This window comes from Pecten maximus, chromosome 2, assembly GCF_902652985.1.
Source record: "Pecten maximus chromosome 2, xPecMax1.1, whole genome shotgun sequence".
Classification (NCBI taxonomy): Eukaryota; Metazoa; Mollusca; class Bivalvia; order Pectinida; family Pectinidae; genus Pecten; species Pecten maximus.
In genome coordinates, this window is record NC_047016.1 from 10,479,325 (window position 1) to 10,505,831 (window position 26,507).

The 26,507-nt window shown below is 34.5% G+C and overlaps 4 protein-coding genes and 1 long non-coding RNA gene across 6 annotated transcripts in view; 3 read left to right on the forward strand and 2 right to left on the reverse strand.

Annotated features, from left to right (window-relative positions):
• Positions 1-7,744, reverse strand: part of LOC117317062 — a 19,491-nt gene extending 11,747 nt beyond the window's left edge. Inside the window, exons 1-8 of one of the 2 annotated variants that reach the window (XM_033871858.1) lie at positions 7,630-7,683; positions 5,668-6,751; positions 5,186-5,272; positions 4,604-4,771; positions 2,819-2,947; positions 2,357-2,579; positions 2,027-2,108; positions 773-842 (exon numbers count right to left, since the gene is read on the reverse strand). In XM_033871858.1, coding sequence (XP_033727749.1) covers positions 773-842; positions 2,027-2,108; positions 2,357-2,579; positions 2,819-2,947; positions 4,604-4,771; positions 5,186-5,272; positions 5,668-6,679 — 1,771 coding nt within the window. In that variant the 5' untranslated portion in view covers positions 6,680-6,751; positions 7,630-7,683. Of the gene's footprint in view, positions 1-772; positions 843-2,026; positions 2,109-2,356; positions 2,580-2,818; positions 2,948-4,603; positions 4,772-5,185; positions 5,273-5,667 lie in introns of both variants that reach the window. The other variant, XM_033871851.1, reaches the window with a different exon arrangement.
• Positions 2,411-6,488, forward strand: LOC117317112. The gene is made up of 3 exons (XR_004530100.1): positions 2,411-2,523; positions 4,293-4,473; positions 6,389-6,488. It is a non-coding gene; the product is annotated as an uncharacterized LOC117317112 (long non-coding RNA).
• Positions 6,599-13,030, forward strand: LOC117317091 (proteasome subunit beta type-7-like). The gene is made up of 9 exons (XM_033871882.1): positions 6,599-6,614; positions 7,736-7,801; positions 8,010-8,091; positions 9,871-9,968; positions 10,316-10,456; positions 10,698-10,813; positions 11,170-11,228; positions 11,985-12,136; positions 12,614-13,030. Exons 2-9 carry the CDS (start codon positions 7,740-7,742, stop codon positions 12,615-12,617), a joined length of 714 nt encoding a protein of 237 aa, XP_033727773.1. The 5' UTR covers positions 6,599-6,614; positions 7,736-7,739; the 3' UTR covers positions 12,618-13,030.
• A 1,956-nt stretch (positions 13,031-14,986) lies between these two features.
• Positions 14,987-22,697, reverse strand: LOC117317119 (phospholipid phosphatase 6-like). The gene is made up of 2 exons (XM_033871920.1): positions 22,360-22,697; positions 14,987-21,073 (listed from the first exon to the last, which is right to left on the reverse strand). Exons 1-2 carry the CDS (start codon positions 22,664-22,666, stop codon positions 20,691-20,693), a joined length of 690 nt encoding a protein of 229 aa, XP_033727811.1. The 5' UTR covers positions 22,667-22,697; the 3' UTR covers positions 14,987-20,690.
• A 266-nt stretch (positions 22,698-22,963) lies between these two features.
• On the forward strand, positions 22,964-25,889 carry LOC117317130 (protein FAM78B-like). Its single transcript, XM_033871930.1, has 3 exons — positions 22,964-23,383; positions 24,474-24,587; positions 24,900-25,889. The coding sequence occupies exons 1-3, from the start codon at positions 23,193-23,195 to the stop codon at positions 25,486-25,488; spliced, it is 894 nt and encodes a 297-aa protein (XP_033727821.1). The 5' UTR covers positions 22,964-23,192; the 3' UTR covers positions 25,489-25,889.
• The last annotated feature ends 618 nt before the right edge of the window (positions 25,890-26,507 follow it).

The following is a 26,507-nucleotide window of genomic DNA, read 5'->3' on the forward strand; positions in this document are numbered from 1 at the left end:
GCTAAATCCATCGCTAAATCACCAACTAAGGTCATCACTAAATATACCAGCTAAGGTCATCACTTAATCACCAGCTAAGGTCATCACTTAATCACCAGCTAAGGTCATCACTTAATCACCAGCTAAGGTCATCACTTAATCACCAGCTAAGGTCATCAGTAAATCACCAGCTAAGGTCATCACTAAATAAGCAGCTAAGGTCATCACTTCATCACCAGCTAAGGTCATCACTTCATCACCAGCTAAGGTCATCACTAAATCACCATCTAAGGTCATCACTAAATCACCAGCTGAGGTCACCAGTAAATCACCAGCTAAGGTCATCACTAAATCACTAGCTCAGGTCACCAGTAAATCACCAGCTAAGGTCAGCACTAAATCACCAGCTAAGGTCAGCACTAAATCTCCAGCTGAAGTCAGCACTAAATACACAATTTACTTTTGCATGTTACAGACACTTATTGGGTTGATGATAAATTTAATAACTCTTACATTGTTACTTCACATAACTATAAACACATCTTAATATGTTATAAGAAGGTAGAATAGATCACAATAAAAAGGTTTTCTGTTTATTGATACCAAACTCAACATTATTTCAACATCATTCAAAAAAGTTAGTTTATTTAGCTTATCACTGCAAGGAATGAACAATATCTATATTTGAAATAACTCTTCATACGCCTAATAGTCAGTCCAGAGGGTGTGACTAAAAATCCCTCAACAATGATGTAAAATCACAGCCTATGTGAAGACTGCTAATACCTAGTACCTGTGTTATCTTGTATTCGTGTGACAAGGCGAGAAGCATCATTGTCATCAGAATCATCCGACCAGGCTGTCTGTAGGGACACAAGAGGGATGCATTATGAGAATTTGTGACATACCAGGAACAGTGACAGCATGAAGTAAAGGAATGTTTATTTCTCTTACCCTGGACAGGGATATCCGCAGTTTTACCGCAGTTTTACCGGGGTGAGATTTTCTTATCTCATGCTAGGGAAAAGACAAGCTACATGTGCTCTTCGAACGTGCTCTTGTTCTCGATAGGGTGACGTCCCTATGACCTGACCCGGAATGGTTGAGTGTTAAATATCAGTATTATTCACAAAAGAAATTAAAATAAGTATTAATTACCAGAGTTAACTGAGTGTTTGGCGTTCTTTTTGGCAAGCTTATCGGAACTAAATTTTGTATGAAATCAACATCGTAAGATGTAAAGCGTCTGCTGCAGCCTTATCACAACAGTCACATACGTTTGGATTTGGTTCACACCACGATAGGAAAACAGGGTAAGAGAAAAATAATCATTCACCCCTTTTGGGGATGGGATAGGGGGATCTCAACCCTCGGGGGGAGATTGGTAAGTTCCCAAACACTCGGCAAGCCTCGTGTTTGACTCGGCAAGCCTCGTGTTGGGAATTTAACAATCTCCCCCCTCGGGTTGAGATCCCCCTATCTCATCCCAAAAGGGGTGAATGATTCTATTAATCCATGTTGTCAGGTGAACAAGACGAAGAGAAATCAACTACACCAAAGCAAATTGAAAACAAGTTTGTTCATAAAAGGGATGATCATGATTATACAGACAAATTACATACTCTCACAGCTATGAAGTTTTACTACAAACACATGTGTACAATTAAACATACATGATAAATCACCGTTCAACAGATTCAGTAAATTATTATACCTATAGTTCAATCATGCGGTACCAGTGGGGACTGACATTTGGTTTGTTTGGTTTGTTTTTGTTTAACGTCCTATTAACAGCCAGGGTCATTTAAGGACGTGCCAGGTTTTGGAGGTGGAGGAAAGCAGGAGTACCTGGAGAAAAACCACCGGCCTACAGTCAGTACCTGGCAACTGCCCCACGTAGGTTTCAGACTCGCAACCCAGAGGTGGAGGGCTAGTGATAAAGTGTCGGGACTGACAGCCTACACACCTATTGTACCAGTGGGAGGCCAAATCATCTATAATGAATCATGTATTAATAACATATTTAAAATTTAAAAACCATTATTACCTCGTACAGTCTTGGCTGAAATGTTGTGGTTCTTGATTTTTCTGCTCCGATGTCATGTGCCTGCACAAGCCTGGCAAACTCACTGAAATTCAAAGTTTGATCCATGCCATCCTCATTATATCTGAATCATGTCACTGTTTTAACTAAACATTTGGTGGAACAGCAAGCTAAAATTAATACATTTGTACTTATCAACCATATACGATTTCCAATGCTGTTTAAATTGTCACAAAATTGACTTGCTCATAACACTACAAATGTAATTATGATATTGATATTTTCTGATATTGCTTGGATAGCTGTAATGACAAGATTTGTTTACTTTGATACCTTGGACATTTCTTCAGTATTGAGTCACAATGTTTCCTGTCTTTACTTGAAGATCTTCCTGTGCTACTTCTACGCTGCCTGTTTAAGGAACGTCTCCGCTGGAGCGTTGTTGATGGTTCTGTGTCTATCTTGCGGACAAAGATACGAAGAAGATGTGTGCCAGCCTGGTAAATCTCATCTTTGATGCTGGCATGTTGTAGAACTTTCATTATTGTGTTAATACCTAAAGATGAGATAAAACTCCCTTGCTTTATAACCTGATAATAACTGACACATTCTGTGTTTGTACTATAAAATAAGACCCTGTACCTGTGTACAGCAGATGAATTTTAACTTTTTTTATATGTAAGCTGTAATCTGACAACTGGTTTAAATTAAACTAGGTGGTGTTCTGTATGTTTCACTACTGATATATTTTTTTCTAGGCAGACTACATTAGATACCTGGGCCATGTTGAATTACCTTTATAGTGGTAAAATTTGTCTCTAGTTATATCATTCCTAAAGAGAATGTTACACAGACAGTTCAGGCCTGTCACCAGTAGGACATTCTGGGAGTCGGACGGAGAGGTTGAAAACTCTGCGATGCAGTCTGGAAAATAAAATCAAAAGTATTAGCATTTATGTGTATAATAATTAAAAACAGCTCCCTTCCTTCATCCTTAATTCTCTCACTCATTATTGCTGGTACACTGTATATGGAGTAATGATTATTTGGTGTTGAACAATACATTAATTGACAGTATATTACTGGTTTTATTTTTAGTAACAGTAATGTTAACCTTGACCTTGACAGTAGAAGTTTTATTAAACTGACAGATGGCCGAACACTTATCAGGGCCTTAACTAACCCTATACTGAAGGTGCTATTCTATGCATATTATTTATGACGAGTGGTTTATACATTGTCAGCAGTGTAGCATTATAATAGAAAGGTAATGCTCATTGTCCTTGATTTAGCTACAGTTAAAAACTGTAGGTACTTGTGTCACTAAAAAGTAAAAGGGTCTTGTGGAGTTATATAACTACCAGCTAGTTAAAGATCTTTGTTTCTAGTTTCCTGTATATAGAAAACAACATTGTTATTGCATATTGAAATATTGTCTATGAATAGTATTATGTAAGCTTTCTACAAATCACCAATTGTACAATTTCAACAGGGTTTGATTAGGTACAGAACTTAGCTATCATCATCAATGAACTGTTAATCATCACATCTATTGACTGAATTTTGAAAACAAGCACAGAAATTATTTATCTGAATATAATGGCCATATGCTAGAAATCACACAAATATGATAAACAGATTTTTTTCTTGTTGCACTTCTATAATGAACATTGTGGAAGTTGGTGTATTGTGGCTGTGTGGTGGAGTGTATGTGTGATAGATTATTACTCTGTGTATTAATGAGGGGTGTGATGTTACCTAATTACCTGGAAACTGTTATCGTTATTTGTTGATATGTTTACTGATACCAGAAGGAACCTCTACTCAGTCTTTACTTTCACTTTCTCTCCTAACCTCTTCTGTAAGCTCTCTTTCTATTGGCTGTCACACTCTTCTGCATTTTCATTAGACTATTTCTTTATAAAGCATACATTTTCCCATACTTTCGTCAGTCGCTACAGTAGCTTTGTGAGCTGGTACAGCTCACTCTTTCTGTCTTATTTCCCTTACACTGTATCATGTCATGTCTATGTTAGCCAGTCCCGGTAGCCGTATATGCTGCACAATAGGGGGCTCTGTACATGTACTGTGAAATGTTTTTTAATGTATTGTCATAAATTCTTTTCTATTTTCTATAATGAAATATGTTTAAATGTTACATGTGCATTGTTCATTTAATTCACAAGACCCCAAATAGAACCTGGGTAGTGGTGTGGCGTTACGTAGCCAAGCACAGCAAGCTATTTTTCACTACTCCTTCCTATTACAGATTTGGTGCTGTTGACCACTCCAAGTGAAAGCTATAGGAGACTGGGAGGATTCCTTGGAGCTAAATGATCTGGGTTGTGGTTGTCTTTGAGGGCGAAGACTTTGTGAAGGAGAAAGTTGTGAAAAAGTGGAGAGTGTAAAAGGTCACCTTACTAGCTCAGGCTAGCAGGAGTTTGGACAAGGTATTTTTAGTACTCCTTCCTATTTAAAACAATATCTCAGCTTAACTGATATTTTTTTTAGATGTTTTAAATTATTCAATTTTTTACAATTACAGCTGACAACATAAAGTTTACAAATCTTTTAACTCACCCAGAATACACTCTGTGAGGTTGTTATTGGAAACACTAGATGACATCTTGCTATGGAAAGCTATGTTGGTAATCACTCTTAGAACATATATGATAGTTTCTGGCTCAGGACAAACATGTAGAAATGTCTCAAGGATTTCTAGACCACCCTGCTCAGCCAAAATCTCACCTGATCAAAAACAACAAGAATACAGTTATTTTTCTATCATCAACTGTGTCAAGAAGGACCCAATACTAATTAATTTAGCACTGTGAAGAATATCTTTCTAATCTAACAAAAAGCTTAAATGCTTAACACCCTAGACATCAAATATATGTAGATGTAATAAAGGCAGCAGTGAGTACTAAATACTTAATCCAAAACTGGACCAAATGAGGGTCATACGTACGTATACCCAGCCTGGGTAAAGCCATGTGTCAAGCATCCTTAGAACCATCAGCCATGTACATTTTGGTTTTAGTACTGTATATAGTAGGTATAAACAGATGCAAAATACTTTAAATGATAAATGAATGAACAGAATGCTTATTTTGATGGTCATATCCTATATGAAAGTATCTCTGGTTCAACTTTAGTACTTACATGCAGGAATACTTTTCTGACAGATGTTTGAGAGGATGGAGGCCGCTAGCTGCGGGATGACCTTGTGACGTGGTGGAGGCTCTACTCCTACAAAACCATTCATCTTTTATAACAATATCACAGGAACCACAAGTGACACACAAATGACATATAGTCATAAACATGTTCTTTTTCTCCACAAATGGCATACACATTGTTTTTCTCCATCAAATAACCCCTGATCATTCCCTATGGGTTCCTGATGGTTTTTACAATAAAATACTTTTGACTGATCCTTTTTAATAAACTTGAATAACATTCTCCAAGATCATCTATCAGTAGGTACATATGCATATATGTTTGAATACTTCAATTATATTCTGCAATACATCACCTTATTTGGACTGTGATTAATAATTTCTGAAAGTATGAGTACAAAATACAAATAAAGGTAATCAATTACGTCCTATAATGTAGATACATTTGGTACCATTATAACTTACCTGCCAGTTTACACAAGGATATCTGTGGAGGGTGTTTGTTTGTACCAATGTGGTCTGGCATGGCGTATATTTGAGAGCAGGGTAGATCCATCTCATACCCATAGTCCAGGGCCCAAACTTTGACCTTCCATTGATCAACATTAATAACCCTTGCCCGCATGCAAAAAGACCGGCCAGAATCTAGTATCTTCCTGACAACTACAATGTCACCTGCAGTACATTTATAAGTAGGCTGAAGATCTTCAGCTTCTAATGCCATCTGTATGTCACGAACTGTTTCAATGTTGGACATGCCTATGTGTGCCCAAAACAATGGACCATCAATAATCTCAGACACAAAAACATCTTCCCATTCTTCTATTTCCCCAGTTTGATCTTGGATCTCATGCTTGTTTGGCCAGGAATGTTGATTGAAGTTTCCCAGGAGGTGATCAGCGATATTAACATCCTTTTCAGAATCACTTGTGTCAAATAATGAACAAATTTTCACATTATCTGGTAACCTGTCTAAATATTTCAGCTGATGATTTGAAAGTTTGTGTACTGTGTAATGTATTTCTGAAGACATCTGCATGGTCTGTATTTTCCCAATCAAGTGTTTATTTTCACAAAGCTGTTGGAAATTGTTTGAAAATTTTGATGTAAAATGATAAATGTTACTTTTAACATTCAACAAATACAACAGGCGTCTCATGACATCGTGTGATATCATATTTTGCAGGGGTCCAATTGAAAGTTGTGACAGAAACCAAAGACATTTCAAAGCTACATCAAGCGAGGCCAATTCTGACTTGTTGTCTAAAGCTGAATCTATAGTCACCAAAAGAGACTCTAGAAGTCCTCTGTCCATAAACATTTGTCTAATGTTGCCATTTTGGTCATTTTTCAAAAATTCTAGAATGACGGTTAATGAGGCAAGTTGTATGCTTGAGTCTTCCTTGACACGGGTAAGGTCCATATGGTATTGGAGAAGGCGCGAGGCCACTGCCCTCTCACTCATCATATTACTCATTTTATCTTGTCTACTGTTTTTGGCTTTCCTTCTCCGATATATGGTTCAGCATCTCGAGTCTCAATCTTTTGACTATGAAAGGAGAAATTAGAGTACATATTTGACATCATTATTCCGTACACTTGCACTCTTACTTATAAGTTATTTGTAATATTCATCTAAACACAGATTACTTTCATTGATCAAATATATATAATATATCAATATTATATGTAATCATATGTATAACATAATAATATTACATATAAGCTTTAGCATGAAAAGTGGTCCCAAATAACTGTATTTATCGCAGATTGATTACCCAGTAAGACAATTACTGTATGTAATGTATGTAATTCTGTTGAAATGCTATTTGGATCGACAGTCAGTCGATATCAAATGAAGATGGTCAGTTAAATATAGAGAAAAGCCCTAGTAGGGTGTTAATAACTATGTATTCAGGTCTATTTGAAAGGCTCTGTTAACATTTATAATTATGTACATTAAATCAGAGACATATAAATCTACAGTAAAGATTTTTTTTCAAAGGGTCTTAATTTGTTATATATACAGTAGTTTTCTACTGTACATATTATGGAGCAATATAAACACAAAACAAAAATGGTAGGCCTACATGTGTACACTCAGTGGATACAATGGAGAGCTCTTAAGTGGTACACATAATGGTAGTATATATATGCCATAATTAAAGTAAGCAGCCTCTTTGCCAATACACATAATATACAGTTGTAGGCCTATATATATTTTACAGTCAATCTGGGAGAGTTATCTCCCCTGTGTTTTGAGTTTTGATACTTTAGAAAACTTCAATAAACTATGTGCTATCTCTTGGATAATGTTGAAAACATATATAACAGTAAGAAGGTATAACAACATGTAGTCGACTAAATTGAAGTTATTGTCTATCACTGCAGTAGACCTAGCGAGGCTAGCGTAGTATAAGTTCTTACTCGTATTTTGATCCAACTCTGAATGAGTGAGGTGCGTGTTCCTTTGAAGTAGTTTATCAGCCAATCAGAATAGTCCTAACTATTTACACCGGACCTATTAATCTAGGAAAATGGCTGCCGTGCTGGGTGCAGAACCGCAAGTTGGAGGGTTTAATTTCGAAAATTTTGCCAGGTAAGTAATTCTTTCTCGTCTTTATTAAAGAAAATCATGTATCACATGTAAAGCAATCCTTCTACTTAAAAATTGGAGTTAATTTCGTATTCGTTTCATAAAATATTGCGTTCGGCGAATGATTACTGCTTTCACTATGACGATGACGAAGCAACTGTACAATAGTGTACGCATACTGACGATACACATTTTCTTGTTTTCGTTACAGGAATGCTTCTCTAGAGCAAGCAGGGAAACAACCACCAAAAGCTTACAAGACAGGAACGACTATCGTCGGTCTAGTGTACAGGGTCAGTTGTGTTAAAACCGGAACGGGTATCGCACTATCGGTCTAGCCCGAGTTTTCTCTGGCCCTGTCACCATGTCTGGTGTAGGGCCAGAGCGCACTACTATATGAAAACGTGGAATTATCCGACACCGTTTGGTGTCGCTAAGAATTTGATGCAAAAACAATAAAATCGGGTGTGACATAACACCTATCTTACATATATGGATAAATGAGATATTTATGTACCCCAAAACACCCATTTAGTCTCATATAGGTGTTTTATTCCGTCCGTATAGACCCTCGCTTTACGCTAGTCAAAATTTCATACTTGACTCGACGCCATATTGCTAACTATGTAGGTCGCGGTCCGCCTAATTACCCTAATCTGTGCGCGATGGAGCGAAAAGAAAAAAAAATACAACATTTATTTTTATATATTTTACCGCTTATAATTTATAAATAATGATTTTTTTAATGGAATATAACATCTTTTGGGAAATAATCAACTTAGTTTTCATAATTTAAACTTTGTAAGAAGAAAAACACAATAAATGATATGTGGTCTTTTCGGTCCATTGCGTTCCGATTTGGGTGGTTAGTCGTACTGTCACTTACAAAATGGCGGGTCAACAGTATGAAATTTTGACTAGCGTAAAGCGAGGGCCTGTACGGACGAAATAAAACACCTAGATGAGACTAAATGGGTGTTTTTGGGGTACATAAATATCTCATTTATCCATATATGTAAGGTAGGTGTTATGTCACACCCGCTTTTATTGTTTTTGCATCAAATTCTTAGCGACACCAAACGGTGTCGGATAATTCCACGTTTTCATATAGTAGTGCGCTCTGGCCCTACACCAGACATGGTGACAGGGCCAGAGAAAACTCGGGCTATATCGGTCAGGATGATAATTAGAATCTAATAACTTCAGTAACGTGCCAAAAGTATTCGATCTTGCAATATATATATTTTTACTATATATTTCATGTATTTTGACAAATTTTCAATACATTTTATCACTTCGTTTTTCAACGGAATTTATTGAAATTTCACATACACGTAAAGAATCATTTGCTTATTCCTCTGATTATATTTGCGTAAATTTCAAGAGATATTGCAAATTGCATGTTTAAGTTCTTAAAACAATAGCAATGAAATTATTAAGAATAAAGAACAAAGTGACGTCACATTTCGGCCAACGTGCTTATAATTATCTAATTTAGGAAAATTAAGCAGCGGAAAAGTATGTAAAAAACATCAGGTAAATGAGCTAACAATTGTCTACTAGTATATGGAGTAAGAAAATTTATACATTGAAAAAAGAAGTCATAAAAATTAATTGTCAATTTGTCAAAATACATAAAATATATAGTTAAAATATTACATGACTGAATACTTTTGGCACCTTGCTGTACATTTAAACTGTCCCTATTTCCCCGGTTTAGCGTATGTTTATTAAATAATAATTTAAAGACTGGCTCGTTGGAATACACAATAATATTAAATCCCACTTAACACTACTACTGTTTTAACTAATATATAGCTATATAATATAAGCCTATAGGTAAATTAATTACAGTCAAACCACAGGGACATGTCTAGTCTTATATTAAAAAATATATTTCATTGATTTTACTGGTTTATATTTATATAAAACATGATTAATTTGTTATTGTTTAAACATTAAACTACAAATTATCTTCTAGCTCTATACATATTCTAATTACAAAGACTTAGGTCAGTAAGAAGGCTGTCATAATTTGGCCTTATGGTATATATCTAATATCTGTTTTACAGGATGGCATTGTGTTGGGTGCTGACACTAGGGCTACAGAGGGATCCATTGTGGCAGATAAAAACTGCGCAAAGATTCACTATATAGCTGACAATATTTAGTAAGTTAATAATCAATACTGGTACCAAAGGGCTATACAAAGATTCACTATATAGCTGACAATATTTAGTAAGTTAATAATCAATACTGGTACCAAAGGGCTATACATGATTAGCGTACAGTTACCTTTCTCAATGGACATTATGATTGTATGAAATTGAAGTATAATTATAAAATGTTCATTCGCGATCGTGAAGCATTATTTGTTAGATAATTTATAATGACCTAATTAATCAAAATTTAACTGTCATTTTATTTACACATTTAACTGTTATTAGAGTGTATGATCATGTACAGTTGAAAATATTCTTTAGTTCACAGTATCCAGTATATATTGTATTTTTACAGTTGCTGTGGTGCTGGTACTGCAGCAGACACAGAGATGACCACACAGATGATTTCCTCCCAGTTGGAGCTCCACCGCCTAAATACTGGCCGGGTACCACGAGTATGTACCGCCAATAGACTCCTAAAACAGATGTTGTTCAGGTAAATATACTTATGATTGTTTCTAACTCGCTTCATGTTTTGTTCAACAGATTAGTTTACCGTCGGGAAGATTGTATTTCATCATGTCTGGGTGACAGTGTGTTTAAATTGTAATCTTACCCTATTCCAACATTCCAACAAATCCTTTGTAAATTGCTTTGACAATGTCTGCATTACATAAGCTTTATCCCAGTGGTGAATCTCCTGAATGAGCCTTTTTAATGATATTTGTTATTTACAGGTACCACGGTGGCATCAGTGCAGCACTTGTACTGGGAGGTGTTGATTCCACTGGCCCCCACCTATACAGTGTATGGCCTCATGGATCTACTGACAAACTACCATATGTCACCATGGGTAAGTGATGGACTAGTATGAAGACATTGTAATTGATCAAATTGTGTAGTTTCTTATTTTTCTTATATACTGTTATAATGCAGTAAAATATTTCAATGAAGATAAAAATACTAGTGTCTGTTAAGTTCAGACTTATGCAGCCGGTTTGGATGTGGGTCCCTTGGCAGATGAATTGGGAATTTTAGCAAAGATGGGGGATTTCTGTCACTGATTCTGCATATTTGATGGCAGTTAATGTGTATGTTATAAAACATATACTCGTATATGGGTATGATATCAAGATACTCAATAACACATGTATGCATTCTCTTACACTTAGTACAAATTAAACTGTAACATACCTTCTCATTTAATAGGTTCAGGGTCACTTGCAGCAATGGCAACATTTGAAGATCGCTTCAAACCAGATATGGAGGTAACTTTGAAAAAAAAGACCATGTATATTGGGATATTATAAATAATTGTAATAGTGAGGACATCTGTGGTGTTAGAAATTATTTGTTTACAAGTATAATATATATGTATCAGCTTATTATATGGGTTAACCTCATGGTTCAAACTGTGAACTTTGGTTTGAATGTCTCTTTCATATTTTCTCTCATTTTCACCGACATAGGCAGTAAACATTATCATGTAGTCAAATGAGGAAAGACGGTCCATGTATGATGTATAATACAGTATGTTCAAGTAACCACAGAAATACAATTTTTAAATCTCAAGCATTATAATAACTGGTGTGACTTCTTATAATTAAACTACAGACAAGCCCATTGTAGTTGATAGTTCCATGATATTATTACAAACAATTATAGGAAAGTTCATTGCCCATTGATAAATGAAACTTTTGTCAAACTGCTGTCGGAATGCAATATTATGAAAACACCATTCTTCAACAGATAAAAAAAATAAATACATCACAGGAATGTTTCATTTTTAGTTTGGATATTTATTAAAATGAAACTACAAAATGTATTAAACAAATATTATATAGCATTTGAATTAATTTTGAATACAAAATACACCAGCTGTCTAATTGTCTTTATTATTTGTCTTGTCTGAAAAAGGATCTTTATTATTTGTCTTATCTGAAAAAGGAAACTTCAGAAGAAAAAAAACCCAGAAAATGTCAAACAAAAACTTGTATTCATTGATTTTATTTTTATGTCTACAGAAAGACCAAGCTATACAGTTAGTGAGGGATGCTATCGCTGCTGGTATATTTAACGACCTTGGATCTGGAAGTAATGTGGATGTTTGTGTAATAACTAAGGGCAAGGTAGAATACATCCGGCCATATGATGAAGCCAACATTAAGGGGTTAAGGTAGGAACGTGTTCACATATCAGTTTTACCCATTGCTGTATTTGATATTACCACCCTTTAAAGGGATATTTTGCATAAGTTTGGATTAAAAAAAAATGCATGAAAATTCTTAATAGATCAGTTTACACATATTGATGGTGTCCTGATTGCATCATAACAGAGATGCGTTATATTAGCTGGACTGTATGAAATATTGGTGAACATAAAATTGACAGAAAATGTGTATCATTTTGATTAAAATTAAAAGATATATATCAATGTCTCTAAACAATTATGACCTTTATAGTTTAGTATTAGTGGAGTTGTTTTAATAAAATTTTAAGATAATTAATTGATCTTGCATACTTAAATACTCATGTTAATTATTTAATTATACCTTAATACACTTAACATTTGTCTGACCTTGAGAGAAAATGTGCCAATGTCTTGAAATGTTTTGAAAAATAATACTAATTTAGACAATTAATTTTCTTTCAGATAGGAACTGATTCAGACTTTTCATATAGTTCATCATTTAAAAGGGATTGGAATATAACTTACTCCATGGAGAGACCAGGCCAGAGAAAAGAACCAACATCTTAGTCTTTCTCAGTTTATGAACTTCTCATTCCATTGTATGATGGATGTCTATTAGAGTGACCATTCACCACTACTAGAACAATGTCCTAACCCTTCCGTTATGGAACATTATAAAAACTTTCAGAAATAATCATTTTAGGAAAAGCGTTTTGTACTAGTATGCTACCAACAGGTAGATATATGTGGTGAACAAGGAAAACAAGAAAACATAATGTGATATGAAATATCCATTGGTTAGTGCTGATGGTTTTCAGAAGCGCTACATGTATGTCAGGAGGAGTTCTCCTTCATGTTTAATAAATCATTTCATGGAAACTAATGTTTGTTGTATTTAGCCTAGATGCTATATGTAATCAGTAATCATATACATGTAATTCTTTTTAGCTCGTCTCTTCGAAGAAGAGTGAGAGCTTATGTTGTCACTCCGGCGTCGGCGTTGGTTTTTCAAATGTTAAATTTTTGGTGCAACTGTTGAAAGGCATAGTAATTTATGGTAATATGGTCCCTATGGGGGTTAAACTATCCCCTGCCAGATTTAAATTAAAAGATTTTTTGGAAAAAAAACAACAGAATTTTGAAAATTTTTGGACTTAGAAATTTTTTGCGTTAAGTTTTTGGTGCAAATATTGAAAGGTATTAATACATCACTTTATAATTGTACTTGTGTTGTGTTTTTTTGTTTTTGTTTTTAAATCTTTAGACTTTGTGTTAAGTTTATGTTGTGAGTGTTGAAAGGCATAGTAATACATGGTATTAGGTTCCCTGTGGGGGTTAAACTATCCCTTGCCAGAGTTAAACTGAAAGATTTTTTTGGGGAAAAAACACATTTTAAAAATTTTTGTGCAAATGTTGAAAGCTTTTAACACATCACTTTATGATTGTACTAGGGTGCTGATATTTGGTAAAAGAGTCCCTATGGAGTTACACTATTCCTTCGTGGGGTGAAACTGAAGATAAAACAATGTGAAAATGCTCACATTAGACAATTTATACCGGTCCACATTTTTTAAGGGAGACAACTCTCATTTGGATGATATTTTATCAAAAAATTGAAGAAATATGTCCAAAAGCAATTACATTTGTATTTAATATATTCATTTAATCTACAACATAGCTTGTCTCCCGAATGTTTGTCAATAAATTATTTATATGTATATAAATTGGTATGGTTTTGAAAATTGCTTGAATTCAAAAAACATAATCTGATCAAGTAAACAATATAAATATTATTAATGCAATTTGCGAAACATTCCAATTAATATATTTTAATTATTTATTGACAAACATTTGCGAGACGAGCTTTGCAGTTCTCTAACAGCTCTTGTTTAAAATAACTGAAGTTAAGTCACTGGTGCCATATTGAATTTCGGATGCGGTTAAACAAATTCCTTAAAAAGGACTCTTGGCGTTGGAGGAAGTACTGCATTATGGGGATAGCTGAAGAGAACCAAATTAATTGTACATGTGCAGAAATAACTTTTCTATTTATAATAACTGACCTTTCAGACTTTGTCCTTCAGACCTGGAATGTCATGTTTTTGGTAAAGCAACCTTGTATGAAGATGGACTGGCCTAAAGATGGATCTTCAGTTATTGCAAGAAACACATTTTTTTTTAAATTTTGTATTTGACCTAATAGTGTATTGTGCTAAAGAAGGGTGTGTGCTCAGTAAAACTTTTACCTGGAAATAATTTTTTTCCATATTATTTCCTTGATACTCTAGTGGTTACATTCACTCCCTCTGCACTCCTGGAATATGTCATGGCTAAAACTATTTACATGTATTCAGTTGGTGTCTTGAAAAAAACCCTGATCTTTTGCTAAGCTGATGAATTTCTTTTGAAGATTACAAAGGAGCAACAACCCGTTTCGAATCCAGTCAATTTAACATGTTGACATTGAGTTTTATTTTATGTACATCAAACTAGTTTGTTTTATCCACAAAATGGCGGTAAGTGAGCCTACATACATGTGTCCATTGACTTTTTCTCGCACATGTATATTGACATTTGATCGTGCACCTGTACACATTCAGACCTGAAAACTATTCCCAAGCAAGCACCATAATGCTATTTGATATGCAGTTTTGTGTTTGATGAACAAAATTGGAACTTAAGGCCTTGCTATTCACTGTCGGCCCTAAAAGCGAAAGAACCAATTCACGGGCATGACCGAAACTGATATATTCGAGAAAATTTCCTTCAGATGATGCCGAAATAGTGATCCCTTTGTTGGCTGTTCAGGTGACACTAAAACCAGACAAAAACATATTTATATTATTTCAAAATTTTTATTTTGAAAATAAAAAAATGGGGGTGGCAAAACAACATCACAATGAAACACTTGTACTATTTTATTTGACATCAAAACAATGTGCTCTCAGACTGTCAAAGTCAACACCTTTATTATGGAATGAGTGAAACAAGAGGCCAAGAGGGCCTGTATCGCTCACCTGGATGGATTTGACCAAAGTCAAAATATGTTTATGTTCCATTTGTTAATAGCTTTATTTGTTAATGTCTAACAACGCTATATATAGTTATGGGAAAGTCAGCTCCACCATCTGTACAATTTTGAATCCTCACCCCAAAGGATGCTACCAGTCAAATATGAGTGATGTCCATTGCTCGGTTTCACAGAAGTTGTTTTTTTCAATATAGCCAAATACACTAATTTTGGCACTGCCCCTCAGGACCCCAGGGGTGGGGGGTGGTCAGCCACACCATCTGTACAATTTTAAATCCCCACCCTAAAGGGATGCTGCCAGTCAAATATGAGTGATATCTTTTGCTCGGTTTCACAGAAGAAGACGTTTATAATAATAGAGCCAAATTGACCCCTTTTGGCCCCTTCCTCAGACCCCCTGGGGGTCAGCACCACCATTGAAGAAGTTTGAGTTCCCACCCCATACGAATGCTTCTGACCAAATTTACCCTGGTAGTCAAATTCCGATATGCGGTTATGAAGAAGAAGTCAATTGTTGACGGACGGACACCATGGTATGGCATAAGCTCACCGTGATCCTTCGGACCAGGTGAGCTAAAAATGAAAATATCTGCAGATTAATCAAAATCACTGTATAAAGTTGAACATCTACACAGACAAATGAGCTTCAGTTTTTGTAGTTATTATTTTAAATATACACAAAGATACTGTATAAGACATAACAACCGTACTGCTTACAAAATCAAAACGGGGTGTGTCTACTCTAGAAACCATTTACAGGAAAAATTTCCATGTGAAACATGGGTGGAATTTTTTTTTTTTTTTTTTAAATATTTATTAAAACAAATCAGGGTATTTGGTTAAAAGAGTAAGATTGTGCTAGCAATGAGGTAAGAGTTTCAATTATAGCATTCATGAAAAAGGTGTGATGTGCTTAGGGTAGATGCACTTAATAGGTCGAATAGTTTCCATTACTGTAAAAGTGGATATTTTCACGTGTTGAAATTTTCGCTTAGTCAGCCTCCAAACTGTTCGCAGTGTGGATATTTTCGCGCTGTCAGTCATGATGAAAATATATTTTTCGCCCAGCGATGTCATTGGCCATGTACATAAAGTAAGATTGAAAGTTCGCGACGATCGGTCCAGTAAATATACCAAACTTTGATCAAGAGACACGCTTAGGTTAATTGGTTGTAAGTGTGATCATTGCATTACATCTGTGTGGCAGAAAAAACACTAATACATATATACGTATATATATCAGATATTTTAGCATTGATTCAGTCTTTTACATTGAAAATACACCACGTACGAGACACTTGATTGCAACTTTAGGCCCCGAAAATGTATAAATAACATGCGTTATATGTACTCGTACTGTATGGTAAATTAAGAAATCATCCGTGTATTGTTGAATGCAGTGTTAACTAAGTATGTTCATTATTTAATTGCGACTGAACACCTCTTAATTTACATGTTACCACAAATTCCTAAGACAAAGATTACTCCTGAAGACAACTATTTCTGGAATGCACTTTTGAATTTGTCATGATTAGATAAATGCATCTTTAAAATGGTCCCACTTTGTGAAAATAAAAATGTTAAAATTGTATAACATGACTCTAATTTCTGGTAAGTTTGTACAGACTTGTTTGTATGAGTATCCACAGAAACTGTGAATGTAACATTCAAAAATAAAGTATTTTAGTGGCATTTAATATATTCAAAATATATCCAAATGTGTTTTACAAGCACAAAACACATACAAACAATGATTTTGAAAAAAAAATACAAACAGTACATGATGGATTTCTAGGTAGGTTGTTTTGATACACTTTTCGGGTAATCATTATAGTATAATAAAACATCACATAGATTTATATTAGATTTTTGATCACAGTATCAGTCATACAATCAGTTTGCAGAAATGTTTATACCAATGTCAACAATAGTTTTTAATCCTTTTGTTATGTGACAATATTTACATTTTTGTATATAAAACATCTGACAATTCTGTAACTGAATAACATATTGCATAGAAGTATAATGGTATACAGTAATGATCTCTGTACAAAATATTAACATTAATTTATATCTCCGGTATAATATCATGGTTATATCATTTTCCCAACAATATCTTAAAAGTACATTCTTGACTGCATTTAATATTGGAGTACAAATGACCAAGGACAAAATGTCAGTACACTGATTGGTAGGAAACACCAGGATTGATCAAGCACATGGTCGAGATAAGGTCAACTCATGAATACTGTGTTAATTTACTCTCCTGTAGGTGGAGGTGGTGATGGTAAGAATATATCCTTATCTGATCACTCAGAAATTATACTAAAATCAGGGCAATTAAGAACAGGTTTTTTTTCAGTTGGAAGTGTGTCTCTCAGTTGACCCTTGCCCTTTTAGCAATTTCAGATGTGGAATCACAAATCTACACTCTCTTTGTCAAATAGATATACAATGTATACAACAGTCAAAACCAAATAAAAAGAAACTACTGTCTATAGGGTCAAGTGAAAGTCTTATAGGGGAATGGGACTTTACAGAAGGCATTCACAAAACCAAGAGGTCTAATGGGCTTGTTTTGCTCACCTACTGTAGTGTAAGTAAGAAATTGATCTAGATACTGTAATTTATAACAGCAGTTAAAGTTTATTGTCATTTCAACACATTTTGTAGCCCTTCATCAAGGCATGTATATTGCCAAATATCATTTCGGTAGCTCTCTTGCTCATTCAGAAAAAAATAAATCAATAATAGGTCACTTGGTAGTCATTCATTCCAGCATGCTACTGGCCCAATATCTTGATAAGTCTTTTGGTTGTTAAGATGAAGTTGATTAAAACTTTAACATCTTTGGACAATGAGCAGGAACACACCTTTTTACATTTTTCTTTTCAAATAAAAAAAATCCTCTGAAGGGAAGAATTCCAATATTGTGAGTGTATGGACTGAGCTGTGCAAGCATTACAACAAATTACTACTTAATGATCCTAGATTACATTATAATGATTGCAAACATATTTATATACAATATCAATGTCTAGACCTAGTGAACACAGTTGTCATTATGTTGTACATAAACTAGTTACCCATACTGGTAATTTCATACATAACAAGAAGATCAAAATTCGCAGCTACTTTTTCTTATTTTAGATTGATACTGTATTTTCACATATAATACTATTACCACGATTACTACTGTACAACTCGGCACTCTTGACATTCAAATACTTTAAATACAGAAGTAACTGACAACATATATACACTATGTATATATACAATCACACAGGCAACAACAACCACACCTTGTTTAACAAATGATTGTGAAAGTACACAAACTGAAGTGTTTAGAGTCTTAGTTCAAACACAAAACCATTGCTTAGACTAGCATCATTCTATACTGACAAAACATTAAAATTACATATTGCACACGTTACTTTTTATATTTCATACTATTTTACTATTAAGTCATAATCAAATACCTCAAAGTCTACAAGTACTACATTATGCATGCTGTTATATAGGCTAATTAAATCAAACAGCAATTTCCATGTTTCGTTTAAATCAATATTTGTTTATAATTTTTTTAATAATGAGCTTCCAAGAAATTGTTTTTGTTTCTTTTTTTTAATGTTTTATAAAAACTTAACTAGTTTAAGCATTAAGCAAAAAATCAATGTACAAGTACATTACTTTATCGGGACGTTCAACTGTTGTGTGATAAATTATAAACCATTAAGCTATCTGTCAGTCTTATCCTGATATCATGTTTATTTCAGGACACTATTGAAAAAGAACAATGAACTAGCTGTTAAATCACTAATATTGCATTAGTAAATATCAATGTGGTTTATACTAAAGATGAATCAACAACTTATATCACTGACTTTAAATATTAAATATCCCAGGACTTGTAATGGGGAGAATTTGATCAGGCGTTTCCTTACACAGCTAAATCAGCTGCAGTGAGCTGAATCCTACATGTTATGGACTGATAGTTTTAAGACATTTAGTTATCACAACTGATCATCATGAATTAACGAACATGACATCATGATCCAGGGAGTTGATTGAAAAAGTGCAGTAGTGAACAGTGGATGTGGCCAGGATGGTCGAATAAAATCCCCTACTCCACTAGTACTATTCACCCTGATTTCCATTCTGCCCCAAACATATTTTATTTAATAGAAAACAGGGAAAATAGCAGATCAAAACAGTAAGCTAAGTTGCACAACTTCAGTACATTTTATATTGAGTACGTGATTTTCAAGAAGTTTGGATGAAAATTGAGTGAAGTGTTGTGCGAACAAGATTCTGTCTATACAAAAACACGAAAAATGAGTGGATCCAAAAAATAAGCACAGGTACTAAACTTCCATGGGGGATATTATACCTATATCCAAACAAAAAAAAGTTTGGATGAAAACTGTAGTAAGAGTTTGAACAAAATTCAGTCTATCATCATATATAACTAAAACTGCCATAAAATAGGAGGATCCAAAAAATAAGCTCAGATGCACCAATTCAGCTACATCCACAAGGTTTGAAATTTTGTAATAAAACTGTAGGAGGATTTGTCCGGATAAGATTCTGCTTCAAGACACAGGAAAAGGGGCATAACTACGATAGAAATAGGGAGACTGAGAAAATAAACTAGGCCATGGACAGTTCTGAAGTGCTGACATGGGGCAATAGTGAATATATTGAAGGGTTACAAAATATTTGGTGATGTAAACCGCTTTTCAGTGTGACAAAATGTTAGATACTTGAGCTACTACAGCATACTCCAGTAGCAGCACAACTAGTCACACAGTGACAATCCCAACTGTTCTTTTGTCAGTTTGTTTGAAGGATATGACAAATGTCGCGTCCTTGTAATTTCAAAGAAAAGGTATCATATGTATAATATATAACCTAATATCACTGTACAGTAATAAAAGGTATCAGATGTCAAACATAATCTTAATATCATTGTACAGTATTTACTACAATACATCAGTATTTAAGGATTAAATTCCTTTACATCATCCATGATGTTATGTAACACATGTGTTTGAGCAAGTTGTGTGTTATGTATGTTAAAAAAAAAGGTTTTGTTCTTTTTGATCAATGAAATTAATTGTGTTACTTTTTCATATCTATTGAATTGTTGTTTCACAGTGTCATGGAGTTATATTGGTCTAAAATGTTCCTTGGTTCAATAACATCAACATACAACATACACAAACCACTGTGACTCAATGTGTCATTAATATTGATAGTGTCAGGATATGTTGATAAAACATTGATGGAGTCTGAATGTGACAAGTAAATACAACATTTATCTTGAATGTATTTCAATAACAATGGGACCAAGTAATGTTTGTGATTTTAACTTCCTATCTAATCCTTACAAATTTATTTACACATCACAATTTCATCTTCAACGACTCCTGTATATATATACACGTACCTGGTATATATCTTTACATTTTGTGTATTATATATATAGCTGCCGATCATTTTACAATGTTAATGATGCAAATGTCTGAAGATTGGTTCAACAAGATACATACAGGTCTGCTGGGGCAGCCAATAACTGGACAAAACACTATACTGAATATAGCCTATCAGGTAACCAACCAGCACATCACTGACATGGTGACGTCCCAGCATCAGTCTTGAAGCAGTGACGAAAACCGACCACAGCAATATGAGTCCATGGAATGATGAATTCACAACCAGTCTTTCAGCTAGAATGAAGGCAACCATTGCTGCTCTTGTAGCATGGCCGGATGGAAATGAGTAGTTGTCAACAGAAACTGTTGCAAACATGTCCATTTTATTGTGCGCTGGTCTTGGACGTTGGAACAGGAACTTCAGAAATGCCACTATAATCAGATCACCAATAAGACCTGAAAGAGGAAAAGAAATGGATTTTAGATGTCATCTTTCCATATTAACACTCCCCTTTCGCCAAACTATAGATGTAGGTAGCCAGAGAGACTCCCTAATTATACATGGAAATGTATGGGGTTTCCTGCCTGACCATGTAGGTATTCTCTGGATACTTTGGTTTCCCCTAAAACTTTGTGATCAGAGTTTAACCCTGGTTGTCTTTATGCGAAGGCATCTTTTATAACCACTGAGTCACCTTGACCAACCAATACAAATTATTCATGGTAGTTATAAAAGGTCAAACCAACTTTGATCTGATCGCTCTTTTAATTTCTGTATCACATATATATATACATACAGTATATATGTATACTTCTTGGAGATTTAATCGATCCCTGTTGGAATAGCCATTCTTTGAGGTCAAATATCCATCAATGGAGCAACAGTCAATTTGTGATGCTTTGTTTTAGAAAGTAGAATTCAGTTATCAAATAAAATATTATCAAATTACTGCAGAGGCTTGTTAGATATGCATTGCTAATGAAGCCAATATGGCAGTGTCAATTCTGCCAATATCAACTCCAATGAAATCAACTATTTCAGAAAATATGTTTTAATCTAAGGTTAAATTTTGTAATAGTGACTGCAGTTTAATATCTCTTCATGATGTTGATTTGAAATAAAGACAAACTCTTTCTGATCATGACTTTTTGATGTCATTTTGATTTTAGTGTTTCCAGAGACTTGTATATCAGTGGTTACGTCTCTGGTATATACGTCTCTGGTATTTCCCACAAAAGAGAAACTGACAATCTGATTTGTGATTAATCATATCTGATGGTTTATTAAATGTCACTTCATCAGAATGATTATTCAAACAGGTCCCCGCCTGATCTGTATTTAGTCCGAATTTTCTGACGATCTTACTACGTCAAGGCAGCTTGAAAGGCGATATTAACATCAGAACCCTTCGGATTAATCTGTATTCAACAATGTCCAGTAAAATGAAGTTGTTATGAAAATGTATAATAAGTGATCGACCTACAGGATCGAGCTATTAATATCACACTGCATGGGTGTCATAAATCTGTTTTGTACAAGCATTTTCCTCTCCTGTTACGATATGTATGTCGCTGTGTATCTGCTGTTGTTGGTTATGAATGAGGCGATTACTTATAGCATATACTTAGCGTTTCTGATCTGTGACTGTTTGGGCTGACAGGAATATAAACCCAATATTTATACAAGAAAATATAGCTATTTTATGAATACTATTATTAACTAAGCAAATTGTCATATATACCTATTAGTAAATTAACTAGAACTTCTATATGTTCTGCTTTGTGGAGTGTCAGTAGCATGGCAACTGTTCCCAATAACCAAGGAATTCCATGGCAAGATATTTCCAATGCCTTCATCAGAGGTCGGAGGTTTCCAAAAGAGGAATCCTTGTCGGCACAAATACTGCATTTCTTTGTAAGCCTTAGGTCCACAGAAGCTATAGACTTCAAAAAAGAATCCACTGATTTGATCAGTTTCTGGTGCTGCAAGTCCTTATTGCGATTATTGGAGCCATTTGGTCTTCGTTTTTTTCTTGCAATGGATGACATTTTCGTTCCTCCACCTGCAAGGCTCAATATATTGTCATGATTTCATTGGTCGACGAGGAACTCCCGGGAAATCCCTTTCGGCGAGGAACTCTGGGTAGTACACTAAATATAGAAGGCGTTGCTGGTTTCCATGACTGCAGTATTATTTAGTAAAATGAACTTTAAAAATGATAATTTTGATTTCAATTGTCATTTATCCATGTATAAAAAAAACTACGACAGTCGAATTGTTTATTTGCTTAGTTAGAAGAATAGTGGTTGAGAGGGTTTCTACAAAAAAAATCACGTGGTTGCAATAGTGACGTCAAGTAGAGTATTTCGGGAGCGGGAGATACAAGATGATTGTTTAGGGAATGACAACTAGGCCTATCCTACGATTTACATCAAGAAACCGATTTTATACCATATATATATACACGTGTTTCTGAATATGGAGATTAGCTTCATTTAGTAAGAAGACTGAGTCTACAGAAAACTTCAAACTTTTCTTACCTCCTTGTAACGTCGTTACACTGAAAATATAAACATGTCGAAAAAAACAGATGAGACGGAAAACAGCCCTGCTTGGTGTAACCAGAATGCTATAACAGCAGATGTGGCTCCCGATGTATTGGCGAAGATTAGGGTACTAAATTTAAACGCAAGAATTGAAAACCAGCCTACTACAATAGATGAGAGTTCAAACGCTGTTTTGAAATACCAGACTCCAAATTTCCGGTAAGACAACTGAAAACTTGATACACACATTGCTTGAATCTAGTAATTAACACCCCGATTTAAAAGCCATTAGGCTTAGGTGCCTATACACTATCTATATGGTGGATTACCAGATACAAACGCCAATGATCTTACTTAGCACTCCCAGAGACTTGTATATCAGTCTCTGGCACTCCATAGGACATGTTTTTTTTATTGCTTGTCTAAATCACTGGCATCACTTGATTCACATGGGCACGTCACTATCGTTAATTTGAGAACTTGTTTTAATTGTGCCATTGATGTGGAAGACGAGCTTCATGTTTTAATTCACTGTCCATTGTATAATGAAATAAGAGATGCACTGTTTTTAAGAGCCAGTCAACTAGATAGTAATTTTAATAATTTTTGTGATACGGATAAATTTAACTTCATACTCCAAAACAGTGATAGTGTTTTTACAGTGCCAAAGCCTGCAAACAAATTTTAGATAAAAGGAAAAATGGGTTTTATAGGATTTAATTGTTTACTGTATTTTTTTATCTTAATCATGTTTTTATAGTCTCTCATAACTCTATATAGAGTGGCCTCAATGTATTTTTTTTTTTTTTTTTTTTTTTTAAATTTTGTACATGTATGTTGATAGGATCTATTCTTGTTTATATGTAAATATTTTATTGAGGGTGAGACTTTAATAAACTATTTGAATTTGAATTTGAATCGTGTCGTTTTGTAAACACTTAATATGTCGACTATGAGTCGTAGGTAGACATATTAAGTGTTTACAAAACGATACGATAGTGACGTGGCCCTGTGCTTGATTCTTCCCCTCAAGTCACCTTATTAGCTTGGGGTTATCAGGTTAATAATGTCCTTCATTTTTGAAATCAAAGGGTCACACACTGCATGTACATATCTTGCAATATGTTCAAGTTGTGACAATATTTTATGTGTATCATATTATATCACATGATTATAAAATAAATACATTTGATGAACTGACTGTTTCATTTCAGAATATATATAATTCTATTATATTGATGTTAAATATAGCTTTAAATCAGTTTCTGAAGCAGCGCACTAAAATTTCATGTTTTGAAATTGTTTTCAGAGTTTCGGCCACTATAGAGATGGCACCAATGTCTGAAGATCATAAGTGGAAGGTTGGCTGGATACAAGCCTGTACAGCTATGATGTTCCATAATACTTATGGAGATGAAGGATAGTAAGTAATCATGTTTGCTGTATATTTATAACAATAGAACAAGTAAGAAAATTCTGAGCACAGCCAAGGGACTGATATTTCTAACCACTTCAGATAATAAAAAGGAAAATTGTTATCTAACTCCATTTTCAAAATTGCTCTTTACAATGTATCTATAACTCAGTGTAATTTCAATGCAACACTGTATACTTGCATGGCAAATATTACAGTATATATTATTTGATTCTCATAAGTGAAAAAAATATAAAGATACTACAGATGATAGACATTTTAGATTGTCATGACTATATGCTATATTTTTTTCTTTTACAGCACAAGTTGGGAATTTCCAGAACTGACCAGTGGTCAACAAGTAATGATCAGTGACTGTGATGGTCATCACTACCCATGGTATGGATCCCGCAATGAAACTGTTGTGTTCCAGGGCCCATGCACTATGTATCAATCTGCCAGTATTAGCATGAATGATAACTTCCATCCTCATGTAACATGGCGCAATCCAGCAAACCGTAGCCAGAATGAACCAAATCTGACAAAGATTGTCCGTGACCAGACTTTTAATGTCTGGCTTGTTGCATGGAATATGTCGGTGCAAAAGGCTTATATCCTCAAAACTGTGAGATGGAACATGCGTTTGGACATCAAGGTTGATCCAAAGAAGCCACTGGGACAAAGGGCAGAATTAGTCAGTAATCCAGTCCCTAAGCAGCCAGAACTACTAGAAGTGAATATTCCTCTACCAAGGTGTGCCCTGATGCCTCCAAATGCCAACAGTGCCCAAATGCTTGTATGGCGGCCAACAACTGGAAGGCCATTGTGTGTCATACCTCCGGTGTGGCAGAATGATGTTCCAGTAGAAGACCAAGTGCGAAAATATGATAGCAAACTCTGCAGACTGTAAACAATAGATCATTTACATTTCTTACAGTTTGAAGATCAATAGAATTTATTTGATACAGTTTCAACTTTACTTTATATATGTATATATTGACTTTTAAAAGGAATGTCTATTTTTATATAATTGTAACATAAAGTGATATTTAATATATATATATATATATGATCATGTCCACATTCTGCAAATATTTTTTTCTGATTCTGTGATAAATTATAGTGACACCAATCTGATTCAATCATGCTTCGAATTTGAGATACCATTTTACTGTGAGTTTTTAATTCATATTTCTGAATTACTACTACTATCTCTTAGAATAAATAGACCAATTAATCTAAATTAAGGTATACAATTTATTTACTGTCAAATCTTAAGAAAAGATATTTATTGAATAAATATTTTTCAACTTTGAACTTTATAGATGTTTTACTTATCCTTGATTACTTGCTTGTATTCACCTATACAGCGTCCAACTTTCCAGACAACTATCTTATATCTTGAAGATGCAGGAAGCATTTTTTTAAGTAGCCCAAACCTAGTTTCAATAATATGCCTTTTTTGTTCCCAAGGAAGTATGAAATTGATGAAGTCCTCCAACCCTACATATTCCTGGCCGATATGAACCATGTTCTCTTACTTTAAAATAAGAGACCCATAAGTCTCAACAGTCAGCTGAGTTTTGAAATATTTAAGTTAATTTATCTGACCCTTTTTGGCCACGCCCATCAGTCCAGGTCAGGGCCAACATGTGCATACCATCAAGCTGTCATCCCATGCTGATAACATTTAGAAAGTTAGAATGAATTCCAATAGAAATCAAACAAATGATAGTCAAAAATGTGATTTCCCTCTACATAAACTACAAATAATCCCCTCTCGAGGGGCAAACGTGACATCAGGGTCATGAAATTCACAATTTTAGTAAAGGACCTTAAGACCCTCTCACCTAATAAGAGTATTTGATACTACCAGTACCTTATTTAGATCTTGAGAAAAAGTTTCTTGGAATTTCAGTTAATTTGACA